The following is a 13388-nucleotide window of genomic DNA, read 5'->3' on the forward strand; positions in this document are numbered from 1 at the left end:
TTTGTTTTGATTAAAAAGTTTTGTTGGAACAAAGGAACGTTTAATATCTTTTACAAATTTTTCATTCAAAAATGGATTATCTACCATTCTATATTTATAAATTCATTAATATTTATTATTACTCTTAATTCTTACTTTTCAATATTATACCAAATTCAATTTTAGTCTTTTAAAAATGTTTTCCATAAATTATATTCTCTGTGTTTTTTTCTCCACTGGTATTCTCTCAGATATAATAATATATCCTTTTTAGTTCTATTTCTAGGGATTATACTTTGTTTCAATCCATTCCAGGTACCCTCTATGGTATTGGTATGTATACCAGTTTCCGGGTCTTTGAAATTCTTCTTATGATTTACAGTTTTATGTTTATACCCTAAATTTTTTAAATTGTTATATCCTTTCCAACAATCAGTATGTATAATAGTTCCCTTTTTAACATACTTTTGAATAATTTTATCAATACACGTTGTGTCTCTTTTTTCGATGGGCACCAGAAATAGCTTTTTATTTTCATTCTTAAGTTTATTTTTTAATATGCTTCTTTCTATACCACCTATAACCCAACAACCTTCCACTCTATGACCTTTATTATATTTTCTTTTTCCTATTTTGGTTTCATCTAGTTCTACTACTTTATTTCTTCCTCCAATTCTTATATTTTTATTAAATTGTTCTTTATCTTTTAAATATTTTCTAAAGATTTTATTATACAATGTTACTGTATTTCTACTAATCTGCAGTGTTGTTGCAATACTACTACATGGCATTTTTAGAATAAAATAATTTAATAAATGAAGTTGGGTACTCAATGGTAATTTCATCTTTGAAAATATTGTACCGCGTAATGGTGAATATGCTTTCCTACATTTATAATTTCGACATCTGTAAATTTTTAAATTTAAGTATAATTTAGTATCACCATTACATTTTAGACATTTTTCATATTTATTTACATAATTATTTTCAATCAAGTATAACAGAGCCTTTTCATCATTTTCAAATAGTTCCTTTAAATTTATATATGGCTCCGTGAACATTGTGCTATTCTACATAATTATTTATCAAATTTTTTTATTACCTATTTTATATTTTATTATAATTCAATTTTTACATAATAATATCTCAGTTTGAATTTTAGAGTTGTCAAGTATCCTGAGATACATCCGAAAACAAAAAGGAAATCTGTGAAGACCAAGTTATCTTCTTTTATTAAGTGGAATATTCAGATAAAGAATGAAGACAAAAACCATGTAGGAAAAAAGTACTTCTATTTATATTTGTGGATATTGTAAAAAACTTTTTCTATCGGGACCCTTGAACAGAAGATGACCTGATGTTAAAAGAAAAGACATACCCAATTGTTATTGTACGGCTAATCGTGACAGAGCGGTGCCTTGACCGATTGGATCGGTAAACGGAGGTAAGTGAGTTGATCTTATGAAAGATTCCTTTGACCCGTATCTCGGCAGATTCATTATAGCTAACGGGACGGGCAGGATAAACTATTCCTTGATTCTGCCGATGTCTCCGTTGAAGTCTTCTGAATCTTGTCAGGAGGTAAAGAGTTAAAGTGAAGGAACAATCAGTTGAATAATAGCTTGAATAGATGAGATATATGTATATTGTTTGATCTGCAAAATAAAGTTATCTGATTTATACAAATCCAAATACTATATTAATTTATTTCTAAATCAAGTCAATTACTCATATAATGTTGTCTCGGATGTACATACAGATGATCTCTTCTTCCGGGATCGATAAGAATTGTTCTGACAAAGCTATCACTCAAGATTAAACCAATCATTATAAGGATCTGTAGTCTCTTATTTAGCATTATGTAATAATCATGCCACTATGCACATAGATCTCAGGTATCGGAGTATGAATTGATGCATAATTTAAGATCAAAAAATTGAATAACCTTTACAAATATAAAATGTGCTCATAATGTTTGTTGAATCATACAAAGATTTAAAGTATATTTTCGAAGATGATAAAAAAGCATTATTATATCTAATAGAAAATAAATACATTAACTCTTATGAAAAATGTGAAAAATGTTCTGAAAAAACAAAACTAAATTTAAATAAAAAGATGTTTGTCTGTAGAAGTTATAAATGCAGAAAAGCAAAATCACCATTGAATGGAACCATTTTTAATAAAATGAAATTACCTTTAAATATACAATTGCATTTGTTATATCTATTTCTTGGAAAAGTATCTGGGTCATTCATTTCAAATGTATTAGATATAGATAAAAATACTGTTGTGAGATATAAAAAATTATTTCGTGAATATATCAAAAATAAGCAGTTGATGACACCTCATAAAAGGATAGGTGGACCTGGTATAATAGTAGAAATAGATGAAACTAAGAGTGCAAAAAGAAAATATAACCGAGGGAGAAGAATTGATGGAGCATGGATAATCGGTGGTATTGAAAGAAATATAGATATACATAAAAAGAAATTATTTATGCTACCAATAAAAGAAAGAAGTTCTGTCAAAATAGATCAAATAATAAAAAAGTATGTTAATCCAGGCACCATAATATACACAGATTGTTGGAAGGGTTATAATAATGTAAAAAATAATGGATATTATCATCAAACTGTGAATCATTCAAAAAATTTTGTGAATCCTATTACTAAAGTTCATACACAATCAATAGAGAGCACATGGAGTGCATTCAAAAGAAACTTATTACCTATTCATAGAAATAATAAAAATATCTTCTTGCATATAAAAGAATATCAATGGAGAAGAAATAATAAAGCAAAAAATATTTGGCAAGAGTTTCTAAAAGATTGAACAAATTGAATATCCTATTAATATAAAAATAAAATAACATAATTATACTCATGTCCGAAAATAATCCATTTTTGAATAAAAAGTTTATTAAAGATCTTAAAACTTCATTTGTTCCTCAACAGGTTTTTAAAAATAATAAGTATCAATATAATATTACAGATATTACTTTTAAGTATAAAAAAAATAACTTGGTTCTTGTAAATGTAAAATTAGAAAATGGCAATAAATTTGAGTACGCCTATATCTTAAAAGTGGATAATAAAAGAAGTGTTTGTGATAATAGTATGATTATTGATGAATAAATAAGTTTGCATTATAATGATTGTATTTTACTGGGATTTTTTCATCGAAATATTGTATAACATTATTACTGAATTTGGTATATGAGATTTATCTACATATCATACCGTAATAATCTACGCGTAATATGATGTTGGATACAACAATAATATCTTATTCCTAAATCAAGTCAAATACTAATACAATGTTGTCTCGGATATACAGATGAAATATTCTTCCGTAAAAGAAAAGAATTGTTCTGACAAATCTATCACTCGCGGTTATTCTAACCTTCATAAGGATCTGTAGTCTCTTATTTCAGTATTATGTAATAATCCAAGAGTAATATGCTGTTGGATACAACATTGTGGCTATACTGTTTGAACCTTCTAAATGGTGCAATTCTTGTATAGTATCAGATTTATGATGAATAGGCAGTAGTTCCTCTGGGAACATGTATGGGTTTAACTTCGATGGCATCAACACAGGGAATTTGTTCTCATCGATAGCAGGTAAATAATTGTCAAAGTCAATGAGTTTATTTTGTTCAGAAGGGGGGCCAGCAGCAATGTTATCTATCTTATATAATTGGGGTTCTTCTATTGCGAGCTTGTCGAGAGTGTTGTTCATCCATCCTTTTGATGTCGGCTATTCTGATTTTACAATAGCGCTTTATGTGACCTGGTTGGTGGCAGTAGAAACAGGTGTTTGTATTATTATTATTCCTTCTATCGTTTGTATATCGATGAAAATTGTTGTTTAGAGGGCCCCTTCTTTCGATGGTATAAGTGTCCACATTATAGCTGTTTCGTCCTTGATATCTAGCTCGTCCGTCCATTTGGTGTAATTCTACCGTTGTTTCCTCCCTGAACCCATTTCCATACGTGGTGTTCCTTATGACTGGCTGGTGTATGGAGTGGGGTATTGGGTAGGCGTCCAAGCTTTCTTCTTGATGGGCACTTTCATATGTAAGAGCTGCCTTGATTACTGTTTTCAATGAGGGTACATCCTTCTCTTCTTGGCGGACATACGTGCGTAAGTTCTTATCTTGCAGGCCTCGTATAAATTTGTCGGATGCTTCTTCCTCTGTCATACTAGGTAGTGACACCTTTAGGTCCATAAAAGCATTGATGAAGTCCACCAGGGAGCCAGTTTGTTTTAAATTGGCTATTCTGTCACGGGTGATACGTGTTGTATTTTCAGGTCTAAAAAAATCTCTCACCATTTGTCTCAGTTCTTGCCAGTTTTTGGGCTGTTCCTCCTTGTATTCGATTGTTCGATACCATGCATCGGCACTATGCCTGAATAGGCCGGCCACAAACAGGAGAGCTCTCTGGTCGGTCCAGTCTCCGTAAAAGCCTAAGTAGCGGTCGACTGATCGGATCCAGCTGTCTATGACCATGGCGTCTATTCTACCATCATAAGTGTCAGGAACCGGTAGTCTTCTTCCATTATCAGTAGACGTACTGATAGAAGGTGAAATTCTGGGGGGAGGTGCTGGTGGAGTAGCCATCTTCTTTTGTTCTTCCGAACCTGCTGCTACCAATTGTCAGTGTTTATAAGTATAATGTACCGAACTAACAAAGGTTCGACCCGGAAAACAAAACTTAAGATAGTATATAAAAACTTGAATGATCTTTCTTAAGTTTTGTTTTCCGGGTCGAACCTTTGTTAGTTCGGTACATTATACTTATAAACACTGACAAAAACTAATACGGGCGCGGTGTTAAGTTGTAGAATGTAATTATACTAGTAGAATTAAACAATATATTCTAGATGTCCTTGAGTCGGCCAATCCAAATATACACTAAACAAATAATTCTTAAGTTCCAATAATATCCAAATCCAATAAGTAGTTCTTTGAGATCTTTTCAATTAAGGCACACGTAGAATAACTGTTTAATTCAATATATAAAAATAAAAATATAACTAAAAAGATAACTTCACTTGATATCCATAAGTGATAAGAATATGTTCTTTTATATGAGTTAAATAAAATAAATTTTAAGGTCAGTTGTGGGGAAGTGTTCCGGTCCATCACTCTTTTGTCGCTTTTAACATATAAGGGGGGTGCACGTGCCCGCATCGGAATTCCAATTTTCCTCCTAGTCCAATTTTAGAAAAATCTTCTACGTATTAAAACATAAGGATCTTCGGTAGTATAGTGGTGAGTATCCCCGCCTGTCACGCGGGAGACCGGGGTTCAATTCCCCGCCGGAGAGTTTTTTTAAACCACTTTGGTTAAAGTAGAACAAGGCCTTTCTCCATCTATATTTTTGTACTGTAAAAGTTAGTCAGAGCTTCATAATTCCCTATTCACGATATAATCGTTATCATTTTTGGCGAAGCTACCGGGGATACTTAAGTCAAAGGCACGGAAATATCAGTTTAAGACACACAATTAGAAAAGCTATTGAGTATTCAAGTTCAAGTTGAATTATTAAGAGAATTTAGTGAACAACAAGAGAAACAAATAAATAGAGAATTCAACAGCAAACGATGGACAGTCAAAGCAAAATTATGAATAACCTAATTGCCAAACCAGATATCTTCACTGGTGATAAAGCCGACGAGAATCCACTTTTATGGCTAAAACAAGTAGATAGATTAAGGACAGGTTTATCGTTGACCGACGACAACATATTATTTATAATTGGAAATCATCTTCGCGGGCGTGCAGAGATCTGGTAGTCAATCCACGAAGAAAGAATATTAACATGGGAACAATTTGAAAGAGAATTTAAAAATACATTTGCTCCCACAGAAGTTCAACTTGACATTTGGTGGAATGAACTAGAGAATATGAAACAAACAAATACACAAACAGTAGATGAAATTAAACTTAGGATTGAACATTTACATGTTCTTTATTGAATGTCGAAACCGACAATGCTCATACAGTAAAATTAGATATTTCAAGAATGCACTTAGAAAAGATATACAGTATGAGCTGGATAGAGCGCGATTGAGGAATCCCACTTGGAATGAAGTAACTGATGAGGCGCGTAGTATTGAGCTTTTGCAAAAGAAACATAATTTAATCGATTATAACACCGTCACCAATCAGCATGCAATAGTAGAAGAAGGCAAGGGATATGCCCCTGGAAACTCAAATACTATTACTGTACGCCGTCACACTCAGCAAGTAACAATATCTTGGAATCAACTCTGAGTAATACATTAAACAGGTTATGCGACACCCTGGCAAAAATGGAAATCAATAGCAATGTCGGAACAAATATGGGAAGCTGACGTGTTTGGTGAGATAATAACTACAATACTCGAGTACGTACAACCAGGTAGAGAATACATTCTACCACGGTCTATCTATATTGCATCTAATATAAGTTATGTACAACATAGAACAAGATATAGGCCTAAGTATAATAATCACCCAATAAGCATCTGAACCTGAAATTAGTGACTAGCATACGCGTCCTCAAATAATATAATTCCCATTAAACCTCACAAAGTAAATAATGTGGTATTTGACGACTTGTGGAGTTAAATATCACTTAGTTAAAACAATAAAAAGTTAACGAGATCAAACTAGTACGTTTTATTTTCAATCAAGTTCAGTTCAAAGAGAAGAAAAATATCTACTGCAAAAATTTAAATATCTTCTTCATATTGCGGAACCTAGAAACTGGCAGCTGAGTTATTCTACTCAAAGAAGACGTACGTCTTCTGAACCGTAAAAGAATAGAATTCTCCTTGAGGAGATGACGCATCTACCCGGAGCGGGTGGACTTGTAAACGTATCCATGGCTTGATCTAGTGATCATGCAACTAACCTATTTTCCCGTGCTAACCATTATGTAGCACTGCTTGCAGGAAAATAGAATTAATTAGGAAAATAGTATTCGTGCGTGGTGTTTGAGTTGAGTGAACAGTTATTGTAAAGGATGATCACAACCTATTATCTTGTAATCATTCTTTATGCCGAAGGCAGAGAATAGTACTTATAACCTATTATACCTTGGTGTTGAATCAATATATCCTGCATGTCCATATATTAATTCATTATATATCCCATGTCATATAGTAACGTATTATAGCAAAATAAGTAAACTATATATCCTAAATGACAACCTGTTCAGCCTTATACGAGGTAGCTAATCTCGTATAAGAATCATCACTTATTCTATATTCGTTTCCTACTCTACTTTATATTATTTCAGCAGTAATGAGGTGTGAGGATCTTGTATAATTTGTATACAAGTTCTCCACATCTCATATGATGCTGTCAACTAAACACAACACTTAATTCACGGTACTCATATATTAGAGTTTATGTAGTTTCTAATTATTTCTGATTTGCAATATTGTATAATTCATCTTTATCCTTCATAAAGTGAATTATATCTGTCGTATTTGAGGCACGATGGCAATATTATATGAGTAAATCATCACTCAAAACGTCTAACGAAATGTAAAATAAAACTTGATCTCAGATATGAGTACTGCTCATATCTTCATTCCCGTTTGGTAAGCGGTGTGTTCGATTGCATACATTTGAACCTTAGATCAAATGTATAACAAATAAAGATAAGATAAGAAAAGAATATGGATTAAGGATAATTCTTATGTGAGATTAGCTACCTCACATAAGACTTGAACAGGTTATCTTTATGAAATATATTTTACTTAGATTATCTATGGCTATATGACATTCAGGTATATAGCAGGATTGGTATATGTACTCGTAGGATATATTGATTCAACAACCAAAACATAGTAGGTCACGGTACTGCTCCCTGTTCTGGAAATAAAGTATGGTTGGAGATAAAAAAGGCTCAATCACTCTTTATTAATACAATAACTGTTCACGCAATCAAAAGAACACCACGCACGAATATCTCTTCCTAGCCAACATCTATAATCATTCCCACAGTATCTGAGCTACACAACTGGTGGCCGATAGATATTGGATTATAGATGTAGCTGCATGATCACCCTGGATCTGCCAGGATAGCACATTACAAATCAATCCGCTCTGGGATGGACGAGTAATTATCCACCTAAAGGGAAGACCTATTCTTTTACGGAAACCTCTGATTCACTGAGTATTATTTGACCATAATACATCAGTGTCAGCTATAGATCCCGATACAATCATTTCGTAGACAGCAAACACAATAAGTCTTTATTAATAGCAGTAATTTTAGTTTTCTTTTCTTTTTCTTTAGTTTGTTTTTGAAAGAGAAATAAAGACGGTGGTTTGATTTCGTTAAGCTTTCGTGTTTATTTTCTCTTGTGTTATTCTTTACCTTTTACTTCATAATTAAAACTAGCGAATACCACATTTTTTTTTAACGAATTTCTAAACTACTTTGTCCATAATGCCCCCTATTAACCCCCATCAAGACTCCCCTCAAGAAGACCACGTCCAACAAAATGAGGACATGGAAATGATTGATGTAAATCAGTCAACCTCTAACCGACCCCCTCTTGTGCCTGGTTACACCTCCTCTGTTGCCTCCACTGCCACTGGTATCTCCTCCTCTGAATCCCAAGGTACGAACCTCTCTGAAGGTAACATTAATAACCATGTCCCTCCTATCGATAATAGTGAAACATGCATACACAATTGTAATCATAGTGGACACCACTTGATTATTAATACTGATGTTGGCAAGGACCTCACTTCGCATCAGACCAATAACAATGAGCATGATGTTGGCAAGGACTTCACTTCGCATCACTATAACGATATGAATGACATCAATGTCATACATAACAATGGTACTAATCATACCAATACTTTTACACCATTAGATCCTCCCATGACTAATGAAAAAGACCGCATGATTGTTAGATACGAAAACCGTATCAATGAACTTCGCGAGCAGGTGCTCTGCCAATCAAACCCGGTTGAAATAGAGAAAATCCATGCTACCATTGACATTCTTGAGAAAAACGTCAAGAAAATGAAAGGTGGAATCTCACCTAACAGCACATCCCATTTTGACCCTACCAAAAGTAGCACCATGGATTCCAAATATGCTCATTCCTATTCTCCCATCATCCATCGAAGTGAAATACCTATTTTCCAGTTGGTTGATGACCCTGCGGAGACCAAGACCGACAACGTACCGTCCTTCGAAAACGCTGAAACATTCGCAGATGCGTTTGAGGCTCCCTTCCTTGCCAATGATTGTGATTTGGACAAGTATTGGAGAAAATACTTATCTGTTTCGTTTTCGAAAAGCAAAAACCCAGTCTATCAACGTTGGTACGCTGTTGACTTCAAAAAGTTCCCACATACTACCAGTTGGGAAACTATAAAAAGCGAGATCATAGAACGTTTTGGATTGAACGCTACCATTGATAAGAAAATACAAAACTTCATCCGTATGAAACAGGGTAAAACGGAACAACTTCGCGATTACATGGATCGTTACTATCAAGCCTACACTTATCTCCCTGATCCCAAACCTGACTCCATCTATTTGGTGGCTTACTTCTTAGACTCTTTGCTTCCCATGACTAGTGAAGAAGTTAAAAGATCATTGAAACGCTACCATGAAGGAAGGTCCCCTGATAGTAAAACTTCTTTCTATCCTGCCTACTTGTCTGAACTGTTTGACTACCTAAAGAAAAGAATGGGAGACATACAGGAAAGTCTGGCGTTAAAATTTTCATCTCGCTCACAAGGCCATGGCATTCCTATTAACAAGAACCACTCAGACGGAGATATTAGCCATGGTAACGGAATCAATCGTGATCACAAACGCAAAAACAATATGAATAACGATATTGAAATTTCGAGCAAGAAATCTAAATCGTTGGTAAATCCATGCTCGTTCTGCAAAACGGAAAACTATTCGCGAGAACACTTGGAAAACTGCGTTCCTTATCTTAAAAGTGACATATATGTTAGGAGACGTATGAACCAACAAAATAATCAGAATAAGGTAGAAATCTTATATAATGATATTCAATATAAAAAGAGTATCACTGACCAAATACTCATTTTGTATAGCAAAATAGAACATGATATTGAAAACTCATACTCATCTCTACCTCTTGGCAACCATCATTTTGATCAAACTTCATACTATAAAAATTTTCTTACTAGCTCTGATCCAGCTAAAAATAAACATATATTTTTAAAAGATGATATTCGATCACAGATTTCTTGCTATAATGTCTCAAACATAACTGAGAACGAAGTACAGAATTTGTCGCCATATTCTCCCGTTATCATGATCAATGGTGAGAAACTAATTGCTATGATTGACACAGGTGCACAAATATCTTTGATAAATAAAACCTATGAATTTGAGGATAAAACTATCTTTGATGATATAATCCCTACCACTGGTACATTTTCATTTATTGATAAAAATTCTACAGCCAGTCGGATTGGTAAAACACGACCTCTAGAAGTGAAATATAGAGGTAGAACACCATTTTCCCACTCATTCGAAGTTGTGGAAATGCCGCTAGCAAATCTACCAGTTTTGTTAGGGAGAGATTTAATTCCACAACTGGGAATTTCGATTCAGAACATTGCCTACTCTTTTGAAGACATCGAGGAAATTGTCTTTGAAGATAGTGTTAATCATGAAGTGTACACTCCTAATGTGAGCAAAGCTTGTTCTGAAGAAGAATATGAACAGTTCATCGAGGAAATGAAGCCGTTGATGGAAGCGAATGCAAATATTAACCTTCATAACCTTTGCCCTCTACCGGAAGCCATTGTTTATCTTCCCACTACACCTAATGAAGTGGCATACACGAGACAGTATCCAATTTCATACGATTTGGTTCCTATTGTCAGAGAACAAATTAGAAAATGGGCTGATGACAAAACAATTGAACCTGCAAAAATATCTGGTTTCAATAGTCCCTTAACAATCACACCAAAGGCTGGTACTGACGCTAATGGAAATAAGAAGTACAGAGTTTGTCTTGATACTCGACGTATCAACAACCTGACAGACGATGTCTCCAACGTCAACACTCCTTTGATTGAAGACATCTTCCATGATGTCAGAGAAGCAAAAATATTCAGTGTTTTCGATATTTCAGGTGCCTTCCACCGATTGCAAATCGCTGAAGAAGACAGACATAAGCTTACCTTTACATTTGAAGGTAAAAGCTGGCAATTCCGAGGTGCTTGTTTCGGGTTGAAATCGCTTTCCGGAATATTTCAAAATGTTATGGAAACCATATTCCAAGATATGAAAGATTTTACATGTATCTACATTGATGACTTGGTTTGCTTTTCCAAAGATCATGCTTCTCATAAAGAGCATTGCAAAAAGGTTATTCAAGCATTAACGGATAACAATATGCCTATCAATTTTGAGAAAACGCATCTTGTAAGAAATTCAGTTTACCTACTCGGTTTTTGTATTTCGGAACAAGGAAGATCCATTGATCCTCGTCGTTTGACTGATATTGATGAATGGCCAAAACCTCAAACCGCTAAAGCCATGATGAAATTTTGTGGTTGGGTCTCTTATATGCGTGCTCATCTACCTAATGCTAGCGAGTTAACTACTCCTCTGGATCGTTTGCGATATAGCACTCAGAAAGTCTTAGAATGGACTCCAGAAATGCATGCACATTACGACAGCATTATCAATATTTTGAAAAAGAATATTGTTTTAAGTCATCCAGATTTGAACCATGAATTCAGCTTAGCCGTTGATGCTAGCAACTATGGTATTGGTGCTTGTTTGTTCCAAGAATTTAAAGATGAACAAACTGGTAAAATTACTATTCGATACATTGGTTTTTCATCAAAGGCACTTTCTAAAAGTCAACGCAATTATAGTGTTACTCGCAAAGAACTTCTAGCCTTGACTACTGGATTGACAAAATTCTACAAATTTTTGCATGGTCCTAAACCTTTTACATGTTATACAGACCATCGCAGTCTCTCATACCTTTTCACAACCAAGAACCCCTCCATGATGATGATGCGATCCATGGAAGTTATCTTATCCTTTCCTAACATGAAAGTTCAATGGATTCCTGGCATTACGAATATCATGAGTGATAAATTGTCCCGATTATTCCCTACAATGCAAGACAAAGTTGCCTTTGAAAAGGATGAGAAACGACTATTCCCCCATCTATTCAAACAGACACAGAAGAATACAAAATCAAAAATGCGTGCTCAAAAACGTAAATGGGAAAAGAAGATCCTTAAAGATAATCCTTCTCTTAATCCTGAACGTACGCAGAACCTCACTCAGTTCTATAATTCCATTTCGGAAACATCTGATGTGACTACAACTCCCACCTTCACTCCTTCTTTGTCGAACCGTTTCATCCGTGTTAAACGCTGGTCTCTTCGCACCATTCATGATGATTTGAATGAACAAACTCGTTATTCTGGACCCACAGATGACGATGAAGAGGACATCATCCAGATTAATTACGCACAAAACATGGATGAATCATATATTGTACCTCCCGTTGAAGAGAGACCAAGTATTTTGAAAGATGCACATGAATTTGGTCATTTCGGTGGTGAAGCCATCGTACAACGTGTGAGAAAAGATCTAGGTATGAACTGGCCTAACTTAATGAAGGAAGCCTTAGAAGTTGTAAAACAATGCGCAACTTGCCAAAAGTTCACCATTAGTAAGAAAGGATATAATCCGTTGAAACCCATTTACTGTTATACCCCAGGATGGCACTATCAAATGGATTTATGCGGTCCTTTTCCCATCACAACTAACGGTAACACATATATTCTGGTTCTCATCGATGTCGCCACTCGCTTTCTTATTCTACGTCCCATTTGTGATAAGTCTGCTAAAACCGTGACTGAAGAACTCATTTCCATCTTTTCACTTGTCGGTTACCCTCGTATCATTCACTCTGACAATGGCACTGAATGGAAAAATCAGATCCTCAATACTCTATGTGAGGCTATGAAAATTGACAAACGTTTGAGTACAGCTTACTATGCTCAAAGCAATGGTGGAGCTGAACGTGCCGTTCAAAACACAAAGAAATTGCTCTCTAAACTAATCCTTGGCAATTCTGAAGACAATTGGGATATGATGATCAATTCTGTACAATTGATGCTCAATTGTAAAATATCCAAACGTTTACTTACTAGCCCTTTTAACTTGATGTTCGCTCGTAAAATGTCCAATGAGTATCCATTACTCCATGACTCGAACGATAACATTGAACCCATGTCGAATGATGAACTTCTGCAACGTATACAATACATGTCAGATGTAGTCTTTCCCGCAATCAAAGAACGTACTGAGATATACAACAAAATGATGAAAGGTCAGTTTGACAAAAAGCATCGTTTTGGT

At 34.6% G+C, this 13388-nt stretch overlaps 1 protein-coding gene and 1 non-coding gene across 2 annotated transcripts; both read left to right on the forward strand.

Annotated features, from left to right (window-relative positions):
* The first annotated feature begins 5243 nt into the window (after positions 1-5243).
* BDF20DRAFT_t174 lies at positions 5244-5315 on the forward strand. The gene has a single exon. It is a non-coding gene; the product is annotated as a tRNA-Asp (tRNA).
* A 277-nt stretch (positions 5316-5592) lies between these two features.
* On the forward strand, positions 5593-6265 carry BDF20DRAFT_918116 (uncharacterized protein; the record flags this gene model as incomplete). The annotated part of the gene is made up of 2 exons (XM_053084645.1): positions 5593-5780; positions 5995-6265. 2 exons carry the CDS (start codon positions 5593-5595, stop codon positions 6263-6265), a joined length of 459 nt encoding a protein of 152 aa, XP_052930545.1.
* Positions 6266-13388: the final 7123 nt, after the last annotated feature.

This window comes from Mycotypha africana (genome assembly GCF_025528875.1).
Source record: "Mycotypha africana strain NRRL 2978 chromosome Unknown BDF20scaffold_29, whole genome shotgun sequence".
Classification (NCBI taxonomy): domain Eukaryota; kingdom Fungi; phylum Mucoromycota; class Mucoromycetes; order Mucorales; family Mycotyphaceae; genus Mycotypha; species Mycotypha africana.